Below are 24,101 nucleotides of genomic sequence, written 5' to 3' on the forward strand. Positions count from 1 at the left end.
TTCATGATCATCTTGCATTTCATTTAGGTCTAGAAGATTATCAATCATCCATAACCATCTTACTTGAATTATCGTTGGTAATTTAATTTGCTTTATTAACTTTTATTTGCCGATTGTACTGTGTATATATTCAAATTAATAAAATCGTAACTTGCATTTTTTTATTATTTTCTTCACATTTATTTTATTTTTAAATGTGACTAAGCTATTATTATCATGATAAAAGTCTTTATCTTCAGGGTTAGGACTCATTCGAAGGACCAACCTTTCCCTCAGTAAAATAGCCTACTTCTTTGTAAATAGCTAATTGATTAATCAGGCCAACCTTCAATATCTAGTCGTGATTCAGCTATTTCATCGCCATGCGGCCACAGGGTGTCCAGTTCAAATCGAGTCAAACACCACTTGGCACGCTGGGCACATACATACTTCTGCAGGCACAATGAAAATTGGGCCGTTTACTACAGGTGTGTTGTTTGTCTGCATTGGTGGGCCGCACAGCATTTGTTGCACCGGCTCCATGGAGGAGATTCGCGTCCCAACCAATCACCAATTATCTCGGATGGTAATCTAAACGACGCCAAAATCCACCCAAATCACGAACTATGTGTCCATCCAAACGCACCCTCACTATTCGCCCTCAGCAGAACCCCCCAATACTTTAAAAACAGAGAGAAGGCGCGGGAAGGTGCCCGAAAAAGAAGAAACGCGCGACCAAACACTCCCCCACTCTCTCTCTCCCTCAGATGTCCAACGTCGTCGTCCTAGACAACGGAGGCGGGCTCTGCAAAGCCGGCATAGGTGGGGATCGCGATCCTGTGGCAGTAGTCCCCAACTGCATCGCCCGCTCCTCCTCCTCCTCCTCATCATCTTCCAAACACCACCCTCGATGGCTCGTCGCAGATCAGCTCCTTCAATCCGGTACGGACCCCACATCTCTCTCCCTCCGTCGTCCAATCGATCGCGGCTACCTTATCAACCCTGACCTCCAAAGGGACATCTGGGACCACATCCTCCGTTCGATCCTCCACGTTGATCCCCACCACTCATCCCTCCTCCTCGTTGAGCCCCTCTTCAACCCTCCCTCCATCCAGCGCTCCACTGACGAGCTCGTCTTTGAGGACCTCGGCTTCCGCTCCCTCTACGTTGCCGACTCCCCCTCCCTGGTCCACCTCTATGAGGCCAGCCGACGGCCTGGATCGGTCCTGTCCAGGACCCAGTGCAGCCTTGTCGTTGACTGTGGGTTCTCATTTACGCATGCTGCCCCTGTTCTGCAGAACTTCACGCTGAATTATGGGGTGAAGCGGCTCGACCTTGGGGGAAAGGCACTCACCAACTACCTGAAGGAGCTGATCTCGTATCGCTCGATCAATGTGATGGATGAGACGTTCATCATCGATGACGTGAAGGAGAAGCTTTGCTTTGTCTCGCTCGACGTCCCACGGGATCTCCAGATTGCTAGGTAATTCTTCTATCTGCTTGTTTTTTTAAAGGATTTATGCAAATAATGATGAGAATTTAAAGGAGTTAGGGTTTATGGGAAAAGAAAATGATGAAGTGATCCAGTTGAAGAGGTGAATTGACAAACATTTGCCAAGTTTGCACATGTGTGAGAGTTCTGAACAATGTAGTAGGTGGGGCTCAATTTGAACATGCCCCATGCTCATCCATTCATCAAGTGATCCATGTTCATAGGTTGAACATAGACCATGGGTGATGTTCTTTCTCACTGTCCATTTTCCTTATGATGCAATCACTCCACATCCCACACATGCACTCTCCACACATGTGCACAAGAAAAAGGCCTACTTTCCTTTTTCAGCCAATCTTTAATTTCTTTTTCTTTCATATCTCAATTTCAGGAAATCAGTAATCTTAGATTTTTCTTGCTTAAGTGCTTTCTTAATTTAGAGATTCTATGTTAGGAAATAAGCATCATTAGATTTTATTGTTTAAAGGTTTTTCCTATTTTGGAGATCTTGGCTAACTGGGAATCCTATTTTTAGATTCCATGGACTAATTTGAAGATTGTAAGCGCTCATTATAAATAAGGCTTAGTCTTATGAAATAAGACATAAAATTCTCTTGTTCCTCTATGGTAATTGTTGAAAGGGGGAAGTGATCTTTAGTATAATAAGACTAGAGGATTAATGAGCTTGCTCACAATCATTGGATTCTTTTCTCTTTTGTGATTCGAACTTCAATCTAGTATGTTGAATCTTAGTGCAATTAGTTTCTTCCTTGATCTAGTTGTATTAAATTGATATCAGAGCAAGTTCTGCTCTTGAGGTTTTTTCTCTTTCACTTTTCTCTTCTTTTCAGTCTTCCCCATCTTCTTTCTACAAATTTGTCCCAATATTCATACCAAACCTACCCTCAATTTCCTAGATCAGTCTATTAATTCAGCCCTTCCACCACAAACCATATATAATCCCCACCTCATCATACACCCAATCTTCATAAAACCTTTTTTCCATTCTCTCTATATGTAAAATTTTTTTTTTTTAAAATATTGTTGTATACTTTGTGTAAACTTGTTGTAATATGAGCACCGGAAAATGGATGACTTACAATTGTGGGATAGCTACGGAACCTCAGGTTTGGGCCATATTGACCTTGCAACAAGTGGTTGATTTGATCATGAAACGATTGTACGACATGGAGAATCATTTTCTGGCCATAGTAGATACTCTGGAAGGATGAGTTACTGTTCTTGAAGAAGTAAGGGAATTAATACAAACCGTTAAGCATCCATGGATGGCCTTAAAGGAGACTTGGGATCTGGAAATGTCGTCTCAAGGCATCTTGGCCAAAATGATGATTCCCACAAAGAAGAGTATGAGCTTGGCTATGAGATCCAACAACATCACTGTGTGCAACCGGGAACAAGAGGAATGAACGATCTCCGACTGGACTATCCAAATTATTTTGAAGGAGGGTGGAATGTTCACATTGTGGATCCCGCTAAGCATGTCAAGATTGAGATTTTGGATTACGATAGTAATTTGGACCCCAAGGTGGAGGAATTCGAGATGAGGAATCCCCATGTTGAGATTTCCTTCCCTCATTGGTGGGGAAGTTGTTTGGGAACCCCCATGCAACCGATTCCTTTGAGATGGGGAATTTGAGGAATTCATGGCTCTTATAGACCACAAATATCTTCACTATCCAAGTTCCTCGGACCTGGATAGCATGATGTGGAAAGCGGATAACTCATAATCTTTCTCAGTAAAATCCCTCTATTCCTTAATGCATGATTGTGATCGGCAAGTGATTTCGGAGCCCACCAAATTTATTTGGCATTATGATATCCCTCCTAAGATTGTAGCTTTCGGTTGGGTGGTTGGGAGAAAAAGATTTCTCACAATCGACAATCTTTGGAAAAGGTCTATAGTGATTCCAAACATGTGCCTCTTACGTAAACACGATCAGGTGACGATGGATCATCTCTTTGTGCATTGTCCATTTGTGGGGCTGATTTGGGTGGATATTATGGGCCGGTTTAAAGTCTCTTGGTCCTTCCCCATGGCGCTGCATACTCTATTAGCTGTGTGGCATGGGATGAATCTTGACGAGGTGAAGAAGTCCTTATGGAGAATGGCTTTGTAGCTTTTTGTGAAGTATGCAATGCAAGATGCTTCAAGAATGAAAGCAAGTCAGTGGAAGGAACTTCCCAAATGGCTAGGTTGCTTATTGTTGAATGGGTCTCTTCATCTTCCAATATAAAGGGATGTAATTTTGATTTTCTTAGGATGTGAGTAGGTTGCCCTCTCGGCGTCCCGGTTTGTTGTAGTTGCTTTTGTTTCTTTTCAATAAAAAAAAATTGTCATTATCTTAAAAAAAGGACCCCAAGGTGTATAATGATTGGCTAAAGTCAATGGAGTTGGAGAGATATTTTTGGTGCTATGAAATGGAAGAAGCTATCAAGCTACATTTTGCTCCCTGAAATTTAATGGCATGGCTCAAGATCGGTGATACGCTATTGACGAAAACTTGGAGTGATGTGGCTTTCCTCCTGTAAGCAATTGGGAGGAAATGAAGGCGAGATTGAAGCAGAGGTTTCTATCATTGGATTACGAGACGACTTCTTTCTAAGAGCTCCTCACGCTTCAGAAGGACAATCTGACTATGGAGGAATACACAACGTTATTGATGCAATCGCTCCGCATCCCACATGTGCATTCTCCACACGTCACACGTGTGCATAAGAAAATGCCCACTTTCCCTTTTTAGCCCATCTCTAATTTCCTTTAAAAATAAAATAAAATTAAAGTGCTTTCTTATTTTAAGAGATTCTTATTTAAGCGCTTTATTATTTAGGTACTTTCCTATTTTTCAGATCTTGGCTAATTAGGAATTCTATTTTTAGATTCATAGATTTTTATTGAAGATTGTAAGCACTCATTATTAATAAAGCTGAGGCATATGGAATAAGACAGTTGAATGATATTCTCTTTTAGCAATTCTCCTGTTTCTCTACAGTAGTGAGATGGCTATGAAACCCCAGGATGGGATTGTCTAAACCTTGTAACAAGTGGTCGATTTGATCATGAAACGGTTGGATGACATGGAGACTTGTTTCAAGATCAGGATAATGGTTCTTGAAGAAGCAAGAAAGGGTATCAATCTTAGATTGCCAAACATCTATGGATGATCTTAAAGGAGATTTGGAATATGGAAATGGACTTAAGGCATCCTAGTTGGAATTGTGATATTCAAGAAGAAGAATATGGGCCTGGCTATGGGGTCCAACAACATCGTCGTGTGCAACCGGGAGCTAGAGGAGTGAACAACCTCCGACGTGACTATCCAAATTATCCAAAGGAAGGAGGAATATTCACATTGCGGATCTCACTAAGTATGTTAAGATTGAGATTCCTGATTACAATGGTAATTTGGATCCTAAGGTGTTCAATGACTGTCTAAAGTGAATGGAGCGATATTCTCATTGTTACGAAATGGAAGAAGTTGTTGAGTTGTGTTTTGTTGATATGAAACTTGAGGGCGCGACTTAAGACTAGTGATGTGCTATCGAAGGAAATTTGCAACAATGTGGCTTTTCTCTCGTAAGTAATTGGAAGGAAATGAAGGAAAGATTGACGTAGAGGTTTTTGCCTCTAAATTATGAGATGACTTCTTTTTAGGAGCTCCTCATGCTTCGGTAGGGCAATCTGACTATGGAGGGATATGCGCAATGTTATTATGACTTAGTTATTTGTTGTTGCCTAACGGACACTGGAAGATCGCAAGTGACACGTTATTGCAATGGACTAGTGACCGTTCAACTTAATAGTGTAGACAAAGCAAATTAAACGGTTGGAAAAGTGTAGGAGCACAAGTTGGTGATACACAGTAACCCTCAAGGCGGGGGCTATGCATCCACCCGTCCATTGCTAGTGGCTCCACAACGCATCCATAACTAGTCGTGTCCCGCGGTAACTTTCCTTGGGATTACAAAATTGGTCATAACTCTACCTCCAATCCTCTTTCCCGAAATGGTGATACAAAGGAAAGTCTGTTGTAGCAATTTATGGAGGGTCGACCAACACTTGCCCAAGTGTGTTTGTCGTGGACATTATGCAACAGAGTGTCCCTCTCTCAATTTCCAGTTTTGCAAGGGACAAGAGTATGAATAGTACAAAACTTCATTGTAGATCAATGGAATATGAAAATGGAAGCGATCTCGAAGATGACAAGCATGAACCTGAGGAAGGCCTAAATGACCTTAATGAAAATAAGTTATCGTTAGTGGTCAAAAGGATTCAGACCACCACACTTGTGGACGCTCCTGTCGCGAGCGATGCCCCCACTTTTGCTTTCACTTTTGTAGATGGGGTGTGGAATTGACTCGAATGTCAAAGATAGTTTGATTTTTGGAGTCGCCACTAGTCAAATAAAGCTTAGAATTTATGGCTGGCTAGAAATTGTAGAATCGCTTACAGTTCAGGGAATCGCGAGATTTCAGGACTCAAGTGACTCTTGTGGTTGATCGGCGACTGTAGATTATGAGTAATGGTCTCGATGACAGAAGAGGAAAGGGTTAGGCACCCTCTTCTCCTCACACAACGCGCGGTTTCTACTCTACGAGATTTTATGACTTTCAGGGGGATTTAGTAAAATTTCGGCATTATACATCTAGCCATGCTTAACATAATCCACAAAGGGGCCGGGCAGGTAAAAATAAAAAGATCATCGCATCACTTCGCAAAGTCAAACGAGTCTGGGTAGGCAATATAAAGAAAAATGCAAAAGGAAAGAAAATAAAAAGCAGGACTTGATATTGTAGATATAATGGGAACTTGTGGAGTGAAATGCAATCTAAGCTTGATTGTGATGTGAGAAGGAAAAGGAGAGATCAGAGACTCGTTTTATGCAAAAGGGATAATCGAATATTCTCGATTCCAACCCTACTCTTGGCTTTGCTGGCTTATTTAATGGACTTTTTTTTTTCCCCTCACAACGGTTAGCCTCCTAAGTCAGGCAGGGCCTCGGTTTTGATTAGGAATCTCTGAAGTGCTCAGAGAAGAGGACCTCCCCAATGCCTCTCTCAACCTCTCACTGACTCTCTCCGTCTCTGGCCCCCTTTGTAATGGCAGCTGTGGCACTAAATTTATATATTGAGATCGTGGGCTCGTGGCGGGCCGATGGTTTCGACACCTATCCCTGCTTTGAGATTTCAACATTTAGGAAGTTGGGCAAGATTTTCGTTAGGTATAAAGCATGATGGGTGGCCATCTGTCCACTTGGCATTATTTTGTTCGACTGGGTTCCTTGATACCTGTTGGAATGAAAAACAAAAGTAGGGATAATGATGTCACTGTCAGCTCACTGTGAGCCCGTGGTTTTATTTTGGTCAATCGGGTCTGTTGGTTGCTTCATGGAGATGTTGGAGACCCTTTCTATGTGACTTGTTTCGATGCTTTATAGGTTGGATAGAGACAACTTTTATTGAAATAAGGCACAAACAGGGTTTCAAGGGAGTTTGAATGATCGGCCAGGATCTAATTTGTTAGGTTTCGGATATGCCGATCAAATCCGTTGGTTGCTCTTGTGATGAGTCAAGAATCCTCCACATTTGACTCGTCAGATTTTCAACCGTTCTCGAATTGCATTGCCCAGGGATGATTTTATCGAAGCTCAACCGAAGTTTGAAGAGTAGTTTAGTTTTATTTTGGGTGGGGTGTTTATAACATTAAAAGAAAAGGGTCAAGAAGATTGGTTGAGAACCAATATCTTCCATATACGAGTATCGTTTGGTGGAAAGGCTATCAAGGTCATTATTGACGGGGCAACAATATGAACATGGCCTCATAAAGCATGGTGGACAAGTTGAAATTGAAACCTCACAAGCATCCCAAGCTATATGAGATTGCGTGGATGAATGACACGTTCATTCCCGAAACCAAAAGGTGCTTAGTGAACTTCTCCCTAGGTCGTTAGGAAGAATCACTTTGGTGTGACATCATTCCAACGGAGGTCACACAAATATTATTAGGGTGCCCATGGATTTATAATAGGAATGTAACTCATAAAGGCCGTTACAACACATGCAGCTTTATGTACAAGGGAAAGCCCATTACTCAACTTTATGAAGGATGTTGAACCCAAAAAGGCAAAGTTGGTTTCCTCGGTTTTAAGTATGGCCCGAATTGTGGAGCAAAGTCGCAAAGACCAATCTAGTTGGTGATGTTGTTGTTCAACTACCTGATATTCTAGACATTTTGTCCCAATTTCAGGATTTGGTACCTGATGAACTACCCAATGTTTTCTGTATCGTTATCACATAATGCAACGCACCTTTGGGATACATATACATATTGGTTATCACATGGGATATATTGGTTGTATTGCTTAATGTATCAGCCCGTTGTTGGGAAACATGGAAATTAGTCGAACTTTTCAATGAAACTTCAAGGATTATTAAAGAAGACATCAATACACTTAAAAATCAAAACATCATAAAAAACAAGTGCACATAATAGGTTTTCTTTATATGGGGTCCTAATCCATGCATTGTCTGACTAAACTAATGTAAGTATATTTATAAAATTTATAGATGTAAGAAGACATGCATGGAAATACAAGCAATATATCCAAAAGCAAAAGAAGTCGAAAGCTAGAAATATACCTGTGAATAGTTTGTGGTCGTGGCTCAGACCCACATGAGTTGCGTGGTGGCTTAAAATCACCATCTCCGTCTCGACGGGGCTAGGCATAGTATTGTTGCTCCACAAACCAACAATACTATGCCCAAGTCATAGCAGAATGATACCAATGAAGATACTTTATAACATAACGGTCTTTTCTGGTTCACCCCAACATTACCCACTTGTCCAACTGTTGTTGAGCAGTTTTTGGATATCAAATGGACCTCCTGAGATGGTAATCTTAATGTGGCCGATTTACTCTCTTTTGCAACCAGTTTCGCTACAACACCTACTGCTTTAGCTAATTGTCCGCCCTTTCCAAGTGTGATTTCTATGTTATGTATGGCCATGCCTAAGGGTGGTACTTATACTCTTCAATTTGAGAAAATTTAGAGAAATTTTGAATTTTCTCCAATGTTCCGCAAATCAGCCCATCTTCCCTCAAATTCCAAAATTAGTCATGAATACTTTGAAATGGGGGCCAATTGACCACTGATTGAAGCGAAGTTTTGATTTTTAACAAACGTTTTTAATTAATTTTTGTTTTGAAATCCCTACCAAGAATCACTAGATCAGGTTACATACATGTTTGATTTTGTATTTGGACATAGATTACAACCGATTTGTCAGAAACTGGAAAATTTCAAAAAATTTCAATTTTCTGCAACTCGGCCCATTTTTCCCAAATCTCAAAATTGAAGCTCCAAATCCATAATTTTTCGTGCAAACATGAAGAATAATGGATTCGTAACCATTCGACACCGATTTAATATGATTTACAAAAAAGAAGAAGAAAAGAGATTGAAAATGGTCATCGGATCAAACAGATCAAACATGTGGGATGTATCGGCACTACCTGTGCATTTCGTATCGCATAAGTGGGATACAAGATATATCATGGGATTTATCGGCCGATATCATCGATACCGAAAACATTGGAACTAGCTTCCACCCATGCGCGACATTCAATATATGATTGATTTGGCACGTGGAGCGCCATTACCAAATCCTCCAGCATATCAAATGAATCTAACAAAGCATGCAGAGCTTCGTCGATGGGTGTAGGAATTGCTAACCAAGGGTTTCATTCATGATAGCCTCAACTTGTATGTCGTGCTGGTGTTGTTGACACCAAAAAGAATGATAGTCGATGGATGTGTATTGCCGCATCATCATCAAGATAACGGTAAAGTACAGTTTTCCCATTCCACACCTAGATGGCATGCTGGAATCTAGATATGGTGGCGAATGCTACAATCTTTTTGAAGATTGATTTGCACAGCGGGTACCACCAGATAAGAATTCGTCCCGGAAATGAATGGGAAACCGCTTTCAAGACAAAAGATGGATTGTACGAGTGGTTAGTCATGCCTTTCGGCTTAACAAACGCACCTAGAACGTTCATGCGGGTGATGACACAAATTCTACGACCATTCATAAGCAAGTTTGTTGTTGTATACTTTGACGATATCCTCATCTATAGACGCTCATGAGAAGATCATTTGGACCATCTTTGCCAAGTGATGAGAGTTTTATGCCACAAAAAACTTTACATCAATTTGAAGAAGTGTACCTTCATGAGTTCCAGTGTGGTTTTTCTGAGGTTTGTCATTTAAGCAGAAGGCTTGTAGGCTGATCTTGAAAAGATAAAGGTCATTGTCGACTGGCCTACTCATGAACATTCATGAGGTTCATAGTTTTCATGGGTTAGTGGCATTTTATTGATGGTTTATTCGAAACTTTAGTTCCGTCATGACGCTTATTACTAAATGTATGACGGCCAATTATTTTAGTGGACCAAAGTAGTAAGAAAGGCATTTCAAGAAATCAAGCGAAAAATGACGGAAGCTCCAATGCTTAGGCTTCCTGATTTTGAAAAGGTGTTAGAAGTTGCCTATGATGCATCTCACTAAGGCATAGATGTCCTCAGCTAGGAAGGACATTCGGTGGCGTTTTTCAGCAAAAAATTCAATGAGGCACGGAAGAAGTATTCCACATACGATGTGAAGTTTTATACTAATGTATAAGCTTTGAAACATTAGCGTCATTACCTCATCATCAAGAGTTCGTGTTCTATTCTAATTATGAGGCATTATGATGTTTGAATTCTCAGAAGAAGGTAAGCGCAAGGCACACTAAGCGGAATGCTTAAATTCAGTAGTTCACATTCAACCTAAAACATCGAGCCAAAATTGAAAATAAGGTAGCAAACGCCCTTAGCTGAAAATCACATCTTTTGTCTACCTCATCAATTTTTGTTGTTGGGCTCAAGGAACTTAAAAGAGGCTATGCAACAGATGATGATTGGGATTGTATTTTCAAGACTCTGTTGGCTTAGGCACCGAGTACCCATGATTCAACCTGCACGATGAGTACTTATTATATGCCATGAGGTTGTGTCTTCCTAAAGGTTCCTTGCGAGAGCTTGTTATAGGAGGACTTCATTGAGGTGGCCTTGGTGGTCGCTTTGGTATCGACAAAACAACAACGTTAGTTGAGGCCTTCTATTGGTTGGGTTTGAAGAAAGATGTCGGAATCATTGTTTATTAATGTCAAATGTGCTAACTGGGTAAAGGGGACAAGGAGAATACTGGTCTTTATACCTCACTGCTTATATGTTAGATGCTCCATTAGTAGACATCATCATGGATTTTGTTCTGGGATTGCTTAAGACTCAATGTGGCTATGACTTTATTTATGTTGTAATTGACAGGTTCTTGAAGATGTCTCATTTCATTCTTAGTAAGAAGACATCAGATGCCCTGCGCATCGCCAATGTTTTCTTCAAAAAGGTGGTTCGTCTTCATGTTGTTCCCAAAGCAATTGTATGTAATCGTGATATTAAGTTTATGAGCTACTTCCGGTGCACCTTGTGGTCTAAGATGGGAATTAAATTAAAGTTCTCAAGTGCTTATCATCCACAAGAAGATGGGCAGGCTAAAGTTGTCAATTGCAATCTTGGGAATCTATTTTGATGTCTGGTTGGTGATCATATTAGCTCATGAGACATCGTATTACCACAAGTTGAGTTTGCTTATAATTAGAGTTGGGCATTGAGTCGAGTTGGACCGAGTTAGAGTTGACTAGACTTGATCCGGTTTTGAAATAGGCCTGACCCGAACTCGACCCCACTTGGTACCAAGTCTAGCATGCCGGACTCAATCCGAGTCTGGGTCTAGCTTGGACTAATCCGGACCGAATTCGACTCTATCAAAAGTACTGAGTCGGGTAGAGTTGGCACCGAATCGGATTTAGAGATGAGGGAAGGAGGGAGTGGAGAGGAGAGAGAGAAAGGAGGAGGGTGGTGATGGTGGTGGGTGGCTGCCAGGCTTGGAAGAGGGAGGGAGGGAGTGGAGTGGAGAGGGAGGGAGAGAGAGAAGAGGAGGAGGGTGGTGATGGTGGTGGGTGGCTGCTGGGCTTGGAAGAGGATGAGGATGAAGGAGGGCTAGAGTTTAGGTCAGAGTCGGGTGTGGCGGGTAGGGTTAGAGATATTTAGAAATTAGGGTTACACACACACACACACACACACACACACACACTTGAATCCGAGTCGAGTCGGGTTTCGGATCGAGTTTCGGGTCAAGTTACTGGGTAACTTGAACTCAACTCGGTTTGAGTTTGGATTGGGCGAAGCCTACTCAGTTTGGACTGACTCACCCATTCGGTTCGGATCGAGTCGGGTTTGAACGAGTCCGGCGAGTCGAGTCGTCCTGTGCCTAGCTCTACTTAGTTCTGGCAACCACATTATGGGGTTTTCCTTTTGAAATTGTGACGGGTATGCGACCTCGACAACCTATTGATTTAGTCCCATTTCCTATTATGCGACTTGATCGAACTAGGACGTTGAAGCCTTTGTAAGCATATTAAGGAGATACACGAGGAAGTCAAGCAAAAGATCACCCTTCGTAATGAAAATTACAAGGGGAACGTAGATGTTCACCGATGTTTTGCATCATTTCAAGAAGGAGATAGAGTCATGGTGCGACTGATGCAGGACATGAAATTTTAAATATGATATGCGAGATTCCAAGCTTTAGATCATACTAGTTTAAAACAATCACACAAAATTTCACATCCCACATAAAGTCAAGCACTCAATCAAGGGGAATCTATGCGGGTCTAGGCCTACACATGTTAGGGCTGGATCGATTAAAGTTATAGACTAAACAGTGCTCAAAGGAGAGTAAATTCATCCACACATGCATAGAAATATTTCCTGAATCCAAGGGATTCATAGGTTTCAATTCGGGGAACCTTAGGGTTGAAGAAAATGGCATAAAAATTGAGGATTTAGGACAATCTAGGGTTAGGGTTAGGGAAATCAGGTAAGATAAGAGCGAAAGAGAGGAGAGTGAACCTGAAGCCAACTTGTGCGTGTGGATAGCAGGCCAGGCTTGATGCACGTGCGTTGATGGCCGGCCGCACGTGCATGGGGCCCACGAACCCAAAAAGTGACACCTTAGGTCTAGTCGGTTAGGGGTGGGCCACACTCCCACCAAATTTCAGCTTGATCCGACCTCCGGTCTGTGAGTGGTGCTCCGTCGAAGTTTCAGCCCTCCTGTAGGGCCAGATTCTGAAAATCTGCTGTAGAGAAGGATTGACTGCAAAATAATGATGGATTTGAAGGTTGAATGGTTGTAGGAAAAGGTGGATATGAATGGTAGAAGATGGGGGCGAATCAGGATGGGTGTGGCTTCGCACCGCGGTAGTAGCCCTTTGAAGAAGGGAGGGTTTCGCACCCAATAAGGTTTTCATAACTCGGAGAGGAGCAAGAAACCATAGAAATTTTATTCAATCTTCAATGAGAAAAAAGACAAGGGGTGCTTATTTATAATAAAATCCTATACCCCAAAACTCGCGCTATGTGCGCAACCTATTACTTAGAGATGAAACAACAACAAATAACAACTAATTAAAGCAATCTAAATTGTCCATGATGTTCCTAATAACAAAAATAACCAAAACTCAAAGTACTAGATCGTTTAGAATAGCGGGCCATGATCATGAGAACCCATGGTGGGATTCACACGACGATCGGGTCCACTCAAAGGGACCAAAACGCAGTCCTCTAACTAGGAGGCCCTCCCTGGACGTCGTCATCGATCCAAATCGATGGTGGGACCCTCCTCCATACGTACATGTGTAAGGGGGACGTGTGTGTACGCATGATGTCCCCATTAACTCTCCCTGACTGCGAAGATTTCGCCACTGGTGAAACAAAACTCCTGAACCGCTCCAAGATGTCAGGATCAAGTCTCTAAAGCTCCTCCTCAGTGAGCCACGTACTGTCTGAAGCTGGGTGTGACTTCTACTTAATCAAGTACTTCTGAAACCCACCGTCCGACGTGGATATTATCTGATGGTCTAGAATATTCTCTATCTCCTCTCTGGGTGTGGGAAGGGTAGGTATGGTAGGTAGAGGCTGAGAAGATGGGTCGGGAAGGGTAGGTATGGGAGGTTGAGGCTGGGAAGATGGGTTGGAAAGGGTAGGTATAGGAGGTAGGGGTCGGGAAAGGGCCATGGATCAAGGGAAAAGTCTGGGGAATCAGGGTGGTTAGGTGAAAGGCTGGACAATGCATCAGTGGCCCCCTGAAATGCAACCAGATCCTCCACATTGAATGTGGAACTAATTCCCATGGAGGGTGGAAGATCTACCACATACGCATTAAGACCGTTTCGTTTTATAATTTTGAATGGTTTAGTGCCACTCGCGTGTAATTTACGAACGATTCCCTGAGGGTACCGCTCTGACCTGATGCGGACCATCACAGAGTTCCCTACATTGAATTCCTCGAAACGTTTATGCTGGTTTGCAGAAAATTTGTAATGCATTACTAGTAGAGATCTTTCGGCTGATTTCTTGATGCAATGAATGAATGTGATGTGCAAAGGACTCTGCAGACTCTGATGGCCTAGGAGATAGTGACATTGGGACAAGATCAATAGGCTTCCCAGGAACAACATCACACTAAAGTGTGGCTTTATATGACCTAAACTGAATATGAACAAAACGACGACACCAATCATCGGTATTATTTGCTTGTGTAAAGGTGCGACGCACAACTGCAGGGGTCGTAGACTTTTGCGCTCCCTCTTCATCATTACTAGGGGCTTCTGCTGGTTCATATTCTTCCTCCTCACCGTCACTTTCTAGGTGCACTATTTTTACTTGCCCATCAATAAGGAACACCTTGGTGCCCTCTCTCGTGCCACACTGGTGGGCAAAGTGACCAAACCCCTGATATCTAAAACACCTAGTCGCATCACTTTTGCGCGAGCTAGACCCGACAACTCCTTTACCCTTATTATCCTTGGGCCCAGACTGAACACTATTGGAAGGCTTGTATTGATATCCAGTGCTAGGCTTAGCCCCAGAAGGGTTGGCCTTAGCGCCAGAATCGCGAGGCTCAAACCGCCTTTCCACAGGTGTTTTGAGGTATTGCTCGATCTCTAACACTACTTGATACATCTGTTCAAGAGTGTCTCTGTCCTTGGCGAGCAACTCTCTCCTAATGTCAGAACAGAAACCCGTCTTAAATCGAGCAAGAGTGAGTACGGGGTCCTCATCAACTTGACGGCGGGTCAAGTACTCTTCGAACTTCTCGAAGTATTCAGCAACACTCATGGAACCCTGTCGAAGAGATTGCCATTCCTCAACCAACCTCAAGTGGTAAGAAAAAGGGAGATATTTTTTCCTAAGAGTTTATTTCATTTCTCCCCAATGGACTATTGGGAGCTCCATCGCCATTTCTTTCTTTCGCTCTACAGTAGCCCAAAACTTCTTTGCTTGGCCCACAAGCTTCATCTTGGTGAATCGGACTCGACGAGCGTCCGACATGTCATACCACTCAAAATAGTGGTCCATATCCGCCAACCAATTTAGAAAAGCTTTAGGGTTCAAGTGACCATCAAACGTGGGGGCATCTACTCTAACTCCCTTAAGGAGTTGCGCATCGGGGTCATAGTGGCCTTAATGTCCCTCACGGGGTGGGTGCACAGGTGCGCGTCCATAACCGATTCCTTGGCCACCTCCATTCCTTGGTCTATCTTCTTGACCACCTGCCTGAGATTGGGCATTTTCCCCAATGGTGGAGTTTGCCTGGGCGGAGGTCTCTAATTGGGTAACACGCACGTTAATTTGTTCAAGGCGATGGTCAATACGTTGTTTCAAGCGCTTACCCAAAGACTCAAACTGCCGGTTTAGGTTATCCATTGATTCTTGCAATTGCTCTATGTTTAGCGTAGGGTGCAAACCAAAACCACGACCAGTATGTGTGGGCATACAACTACTCCTTAACTCAAAGACCCTCTAACACAACTATATGTGTCTTAGTGAGACTAGATGATCCTACAAGATTCTATGATGAGAGTTAATGCAAACTAACGTGAATAAGTCAAACCCTAAACATGCAATGCATTCCCCTTCAAGAACCCTAAGCTTTGATACCAAATTTGATGCAGGACTTGAAATTTTAAACATGATATGCGAGATTCCAGGCTTTAGATTATGCTAGTTCAAAACAATCACACAAAATTCTACATCCCACACAAAGTCAAGTACTCAACCAAGGGAAATCTATGCGGGTCCAGGCCTACACATGCTAGGGCTGGATCAATTAAAGTTATAGACCAAACAATGCTCAAAGGAGAGTACATTCATCCACACATGCACAAAAATATTTCCCCAATCCAAGGGATTCACAGGTTTCAATTCGGGGAACCCTAGGGCTGAAGAAAAGGGCATAAAATTGGGGATTTAGGACAATCTAGGGTTAGGGTTAGGGAAATCAGGTAAGATAAGAGTGAAAGAGAGGAGAGAGTGAACCTGAAGTCAACCCGCGCGTGTGGACAGCAGGCCAGGCCTGAAGCACGTGCACTGATGGTTGGCCGCACGTGCGTGGGGCCCACGAACCCAAAAAGTGACACCTTGGGTCTGGTCGGCCAGGATGGGCCACACTCCCACCAAATTTCAGCCCGATCCGACGTCCGGTCCGTGCGTGGTGCTCCGCCAAAATTTCAGCCCTCCTGCAAGGCCAGATTCTGAAAATCTGCTGTAGAGGAGGATTGATTGCAAAATAATGATAGATTTGAAGGTTGAATGGCTGTAGGAAAAGGTGGATATGGATGGTAGAAGATGGGGGCAAATCAGGATGGGTATAGCTTCGTACCACGGTAGTAGCCATTCGAAAAAGGGAGGGTTTCACACCCAATTAGGTTTTCATAACTCAAAGAGTAGGAAAACGCAGAAATTTTATTCAATCTTCAATGAGAAAAAAGACTGCAAGGGGTGCCTATTTATAATAAAATCTTATATTCCAAAACTCGCGCCATGTGCGCAACCTATTACTTAGAGATGAAGTAACCGCAAATAACAACTAATCAAAGCAATCTAAATCGTCCATGATGTTCCTAATAACAAAAATAACCAAAACTCAAAGTACTAGATCGTTTAGAATAGTGGGCCACGATCATGAGAACCCATGGTGGGATTCACATTACGATCGAGTCCACTCAAAGGGACCAAAACACAATCCTCTAATTAGGAGGCCCTCCTTGGACGTCGTCATCAATCCAGATCGATGGTGGGGCCCTCCTCCTCCTTGCGTACGTGTGTAGGGGGGACGTGCGTGTGCGCGTGATGTCCCCATCAGCGACTCAAGCGTGAGAGGTTTCCAACAGGCTCTTATATAATGCTCCAATCCAAAGGGGTGGGTCCTTATCTTATTTTGAAGAAGCTCGGTGATAATACTCACCTAATCCAACTTCCACTTGAAATGAAGATTACCCCATTTTTAATGTGGAAGACCTTACAATTTATTTTGGACATCAAGAACATGAGAGGACGGAAGAACAAGCTATCCAGATACCAGAGGTACCACGCTAGCTCGAAGAAATCATTGAAGATGTGTTGGATGATCATATAGTTTCCACATGCCAAGGAGGGCATCAAAAGTTTCTCGTCAAGTGGAAAGGCCGACCGATATCCAAAGCACGTGGATTTCAACAGATGATTTCCAGGGCAAAACCCCGAGTTCTATGAGTACATTGCCATTAACTCGACGGAGCTAGCTTTTCCCAGCCGAGAAGAATTGATGCAATCGCTCCACATCCCACATGTGCACACTCCACACGTGTGCATAAGAAAAGGCCCACTTTCCCCTTTTAGCCCATCTCTAATTTCCTTTTCTTTCATATATTTATATTAGGCAATGAGTAATCTTAGATTTTTCTTATTTAAGTACTTTCTTAATTAAAGTGCTTTCTTATTTTAGAGATTCTTATTTAAGTGCTTTTTTATTTGGGTACTTTCCTATTTTTCAAATCTTGGCTAGCTAGGAAGTCTATTTTTAGGCTTATAGATTTTATTGACGATTGTAAGCACTCATTATAGATAAGGCTTATGCCTATGGAATAAGAAAGTTGAATGATATTTTCTTTGATCAATTCTCTTATTTCTCTAAGCATGGGGGGTGGGGGGTGAACTGTTGAGCTTGCTCGCAGTCTTGCATTCTTTTCTCTTTTGTGGTTTGAACTTAAATCCAGCGCGTTGAATCTTATTACAATTAGTTTTTTACTTGATCTAGTTGCATCAATCATTTTGACTAAGTTATCTGTTGCTGCCTAACGAAGATCATAAAGCAACAAGGGACGCGTTCTTACAACGGACTATGGTTTGATGTTCAAAGAGAACTGGTGATTGTTCGTCTCAATAGTGTAAATGAAGCATATCAAATGGCCTACAAGATGCAGGAGCAAAAGTTGGTGATAAGATGTGGTAGCCCCCAATTCAAAAGCTATGCATCGACTCGTTCTACTTTTAGTGGCTCACGGCGCATCTGTAACCGATCGCATACTGCAATAACTTTCCTAGGGATTACAAAATTAATTAGAACTCTTCCTCTAATCCTCTTTCCTGAAGTGATGACATAGAGAGTTTATTGCGGCAATTCAAGGGAGGTCGACCAACACTTGCTTCAAGTGTGGTGGTCGTGGACATTATGCGGTAGAATGTCCCTCTTGCAATTTCTGGTTTTGTGAGGGACAAGAGGGTTGTGGACAAAGTGGAAGTGAACATAAAAGCGATTCAAAAGATGATGATCATGAACTTGAGGAAGGTGTAGACGACGTTAATAAAAATAAGTAATCATTGGTGGTTTGGAGGATTTTGACAACACTAAAAGAGGACCAAAAAGACTGGTTAAGAACTAACATCTTCCATATACAAGTATTATGCGGTGGAAAGGCTATAAAGGTCGTTATTGATAGATGCAACAATATAAACGTGGCCCCGCAAAGTATGGTGGACAGGTTGAAGCTAAAACCTCACAAACATCCCAAGCTGTATAAGATTGCGTGGGTGAATGACATGTTCATCCCTGCGATCAAGCAGTGCTTAGTGAACTTCTCCCTAGGTCGTTATGAAGAATCACTTTAGTGTGACATACATTCCAGTGAACGTTATGCATATATTATTGGGGCATCTGCAGACATATGATAGGGATGTGACCATAAGGGCCACAAGAACATGTACAACTCTATGTACAAAGGAAAGCCCATTAATATTAGCCCTACAAAGGATGACGAACCCAAAGCAGCAAAGTCTGCTTCCACAATGTTGAGCATGGCCTGATCCGTGGAGGAAAGTCTGGAATGGGGAATCATGTATGCTTTGGTAAAGTAATTTGTAGTCCTTGCACATTTCCTTTGCATAACTGTGGTAATTGGTGAGACAAACAGGCCCTTACTTCATTGCCATGTTTACGCGTGTAGATTGGCTAACCAATATAGTTCTTTTCCGCTGGCAGAATGGCCAAATCCACATTTTCATGGACTTTTGGCCAAACTAGACTAAATTAGTCCTCCTTCAGCTTTGATTCCTAAGCATCAGCGAGTTCATCTTTATACTTAAAAAACAAAATCTTTAACCCAACATCTTCAATTTTCATTCTGTAAGCCCCTGAAATTCCATGAAAGGATCTTCTCTGCAATGCTAATGTCAATATATTTTGTCCCATTTCCTACTTTCCATTTCCTTTTCTCAGGTTGCAAAGATGCTAGGTTGATTAATTCCCTCACTGCTCAGCCTTTACCCTTTTGTCTTACCGTTTCCTTTGACTCCCCTTTCCATATATTTTCCAGAAATTTAAATTTCTCTGATCTCATCAAGGTAACCCTAAAAAACCCAAGGTTTTCTACCACTTCTGAATTGTTCTCCACTTGACTGAAAGTATAAGGCTCTTTTGTCTCAATTAAAGACCTCAAAGACCCAACAACAAAGGTCCTTGGATTAGGATTATTTCTCCATCAAATCTACCATATCAATACAGCCTGCTTTTCTCCTTGCTCCATCTTTCTCCTAACCATATAGACTGACGATACAACTAGTGGAGTGAACAAGTTGCATGAGGTAGGGTCTGCAAAATTGCCCTAGTGATTCTCTATCAAATTTGGACTCCTTGGCAATGAGCATTCTCTAGGGGGTGATGCTTCCAACACGACTCCCACAATCTTTGACAATAGTTCTAGCCCACATGTGTTCCAGACTGATTATAGCGAGAACATTGCAAGCTGCAATCAACTCCCTGTGCCCTAAAAAGTGTAAAGACAACCTGTCTTCCAATTTGCCTTCTGGAATAAAACACACGCTTGAGAAGCACATTGTTCTGTTGTTAGGGACTTGTACCTCCACCAAGGCACTATCATCAGATTCAATATCCTCAGAACGCTAAACCTTTCCAATTGGAATAGAGGTCTTTCTCTATGGAGAGCAAAAGATCTCTGCTGACATCAAATGTTCCTCGGATCCCTCTTGGAGAGGGTCGGATGTCACCCTTACCCCTCCGTGTTATAGCAGTTCATGTTGCTCATCTTCTTGGACCCTTTCTGTTCCTGTTGCGCATATCGCATTGTAGTAATTCCCAGGAGGGAACTCCAATAAGGAGATTTGTCATGCGCAAAGTTCCAATTGGCAACAGCTTCAAATCTCCTTGAAGGTTGGAGGTTTGGGGAAGCCCACCTCCCACGTTTGGAAATTGAATCTCTTGGTTATCTACATGCAGTATAGGTGGGGAGATTAGAGATGACAGAGGTCTCATTCGCATGTCCTTTCAGGTCCCGTGTGAGGGGGGTTGAACCTTGTGGGAGGGAAGGAAGATGGGTCTCCTTCCATCTTAAAATTTTCCATGAAAATTCCATTTTCCAAACAATATATTTGGAAATGGAGGAAGATTTTTCAAGAAAATGTTGTTGAAAAGCAATCAACGAAAACACTTTTTTTTTTTTTTTTTGTTAGCTTGTTGGTACACCCCACTGTCAGTTCACACTTCACTGTTAGCCACCCCCACTAGGGATCGATACCAAGACCTCAGTGTTGAAACGAGGTATCTTTCACTCAGTCTACCACTTGAGCTATGGATCAGTTCCCACAGTTTCGTAGAAACATTGTTCCCCAGGAAATACCTTTTCCTCATTTTTTCCCCCACAAATCCAAACAAGCCTTTATTCCCACTCCCTTCTCTCAACCTTAGGCTGAGGCTTTCTCAAGTCCCAACTGTCTACCCCTCCACAGCAAAGATGCCAATCACCAACTTCTGCCTTCATAGACAGAACAGCAATATGTCCCTGGCAATTATCAACAGAGGGGACCTCCAAGATAATCGCCTACAGCAAGGAAATGCACAAGTTCATGCTTTGCTGTGAGTGTATAGATGAAAGAAACAATATCTTTCTTACTCACATGCTACCTTTCATAGTCTATTTCTTTTGACTGACAACTAATCTCAGGTCACTTTCAGCTCATTGGTTGAGTAGCCCCTAGAGGGTAGATCCCGGCTTTTGAGTCCCTCACCAATATGTGGTTTCAGTCTGCCTGAACCAACTATGTAACCAAAAAGAAGAAGAAGACGAAGAAGACAGCTGATCTCAGTCTTGCATGCACTCAGTGCTATTATTCTTTCAATCTATTAATTTCATTTGCATGTTTTTCGTTGTAGACAGTTTTTTTTTTTTAACAAATCTAAGTTTGCTGCATTTCCGATACATTGCTTCTGTAGGAAACCAGGGAAGGACAATATATTGAAGTGTACTTACGTCCTTCCTGATGGTATCACCCATACCAAGGGCTTTGTAAAAGACATGGATGAAGCACAGAGATACCTCACTCCAGCAGAAGGGGCCCCACCTCCAAAGCCAGAGTCAAAAGAAGAAATTGACGATCTCGAAGATGCAGAAAAACCAGAAGATAGAAGGAGAATTGATTTGACAAAAAATGTAGCATTCAAAACATCTTTTTAGTAGAGGTTCATCTAATATTGCAGTCTAAGCGTTTGGCATTTTCTTGCAGGAGTTCAACCTGACCAATGAGCGCTTCCTTGTTCCTGAGATGCTTTTCCATCCTTCTGATTTGGGTTTGTCTAACATTTACATGTCCCTTGCCTTTAGCTTTATCTGAGCTGCATTTTTATTTCAGATGTCATGATATTGTCCTGCTGATTTGGGTTTTAGGAAGTTTAGTGTTCTGTCGGTTCTTCTTTGGGTTCCTTTCCACCCTCTCCTTCCACACCCCCTTCATGGGTTCATGTAACTGGCCAACTTTGCATTGTTTCACAAGAGAAATGCTAGGATGCATGGTGCAGGGAGAGATTGAAGAGGCAACTTATGGCATGTGTGAGAGATCTAGGCCAGGCAAGGTGGGGCCACCAGGAACATGCCCTAGCCCAAAAGTCAGGCTGGTCCACCATCACATGGGACAAGTGTATGAGATGAAATTTAAGGGGGAAGAAACTTAAGCTTGAGGAAGAGACATTGGTTGATTCTGTAGATGTTAGTGGATTGAATGGCAATCTAACTCAATATGTTGGACCACCAGGTTAGATGCTATTTGAACAGCACTAACATTGACAACATATAGAGTGGGAAAATCAGTAGTAAACACCCAATTTGGCCAGAAGGTGTTGCCACCGCACTACTTTAGAGGAAGCACAAAACAGATTGATATTCAACTTTTTCAGAGGATTTGGCAACACAATCCTGTTTCTTACACTTCCATGAAACCAAGGAGTTGCCTAGGAACATACATCATGAACCTGTAGTTGATCGATGCGTATCAGGACACCCAGTCCAATCTGCATCAACAAGGTGGACAATGAGGGAAAGAACAGTCCATGATCGTTAATCCCATGTAGATTAATTCCATTTGAAAACAAATTGACTAACAATATTAAGTACTTGAAAAATATCTGGCTGCTTAAGTAAACGAGACTCTGCCTACTAGATGACAACACATGGTATTTGTAGTAGTCAAGTGAAGCCAGTGAGGATTGAAAACAAGTTGACTAACAATATTAACTGCATGAAAAATATCTGGCTACATCATGGTTAAGTAAACAAGACTGCCTACTAGATGTCAACACATGGCATCTACATGTCTACAAACGGTATCTATTGCGTATTTCTATCAACATGGGAAAAAGGATGGTTTGTAGAACAATTATTAACAGTATATTCAACAACCACATGCAGCCCACTGGATGAGTGGACTGTCTCAATTTTGGGGGCCAGGGCATGTTCATGGTCACCTTGAGCCTGCACGTGCTTCATGGCCACCTATACCACAAATCACCTCTTCGATCTCTCCTTCCCCAAATTTTCTCAGCATTTCTTGTGTTGTTTTGGGTTCTATCTGACTTTTCGTGTTGTTTTGGAGACCCCGTGACTCATCCATGCCTTGGGAATTCCTTGACAGGAATGAATGAGGCTGGATTGGCCGAATGTATCGTTCGGGCTGTTAATTCTTGCCATCCTCATCTTCATCCAGTTCTATTTGAAAGGTGGTCTCACATTTACATAACTTGCTGCTAATTCCAATTACTAAGAATGTGCTTTGCTCTTCCTCTTAAATTGTCAAAAGGTGGATAGTATTCAAACCACACCTCCCCCCCCCCCCCTCTTATTATCCTGTTGTGTATCTACAGCATTATTTTGACGGGTGGGAGCACACTGTTTCCTCGATTTGCCGAAAGACTGTAAGCTTCTCCCTCTCTAAGCATGCAATTCATTATATTGCATATTGGGTATTTCTTAATCTTAGTTGGCATACATTTTAATTGCATTCAGAGAAAGGGAGCTTCGACCTCTCGTGCAGGATGATTACCAAGTGAAGATAGCGAGTCAAGAAGAGTATAAATTCTTGTCACCATTTCAACTAACTTTTCGCTGCTTCTTTACAGAAAGAACCTATGTTTTGTATAAATTCTTGTCACCATTTCAACTAACTTTTCGCTGCTTCTTTATGGAAAGAACTTATGTTTTGCTCACTGCTTGTCAGTCCCATTCGAGGTGTATGGAGAGGAGGGTCGCTTTTAGCTTCTAGCCCTGATTTTGAAGCAATGTGCGTTACAAAATCCGAGTACGAGGAGCTCGGATCAGCCCGCTGCCGACACCGCTTTTTCCACTGAATATTCAGTCGTGGATGTGTACAGTATCTTTAATTTTATTTTCATTCAAGGATGGAAAAAAAAAAAACTTAGTTCATGCAGTCTGATTGTAACTGAGTAGAAAGTAGGTACATTTGGGACAGTGTTTGGAATGCCTATTTTTTAAAAGGCATGAACCCAAAATGTGCAACCCAATTCGCGGATGATGTGACCCTGAAGTCTCTGCATGAAGTGCCCATGATCACGCATCTGGAAAAGCTGTATTAGAAGCATCTTTGATGCTTTCTGATTTGGAAGTGCTTTGTCCATTTCTTTGCCTTTAGTTCAGTTGCTAAGGTTTATACAGGGTGGTCCCTCAAAGAAGTCATCTTTGAATGTCATTATACAGGAAGACCATCTCTATGCAGTTGTACTTTTTAGTTGAGTTTATGGTTTATATTCCATCGGTAGCAGAGATGCATGGGCTACACCCAAAGTGGAACTTGCCATGAACAGCTTGCAGTAGATGAAAACGGGCCAC

The 24,101-nt window shown here is 42.2% G+C and overlaps 1 protein-coding gene across 1 annotated transcript; it reads left to right on the top strand.

Moving 5' to 3' along the window:
- Positions 1–551: 551 nt before the first annotated feature.
- Positions 552–23,901, top strand: LOC131223112 (actin-related protein 6). Its single transcript, XM_058218421.1, has 7 exons — positions 552–1,462; positions 21,200–21,416; positions 21,490–21,553; positions 22,891–22,975; positions 23,120–23,170; positions 23,262–23,324; positions 23,473–23,901. The coding sequence occupies exons 1-7, from the start codon at positions 747–749 to the stop codon at positions 23,600–23,602; spliced, it is 1,326 nt and encodes a 441-aa protein (XP_058074404.1). The 5' UTR covers positions 552–746; the 3' UTR covers positions 23,603–23,901.
- The last annotated feature ends 200 nt before the right edge of the window (positions 23,902–24,101 follow it).

The sequence above is a fragment of the Magnolia sinica genome, chromosome 13, assembly GCF_029962835.1.
Source record: "Magnolia sinica isolate HGM2019 chromosome 13, MsV1, whole genome shotgun sequence".
Lineage (NCBI taxonomy): Eukaryota > Viridiplantae > Streptophyta > Magnoliopsida > Magnoliales > Magnoliaceae > Magnolia > Magnolia sinica.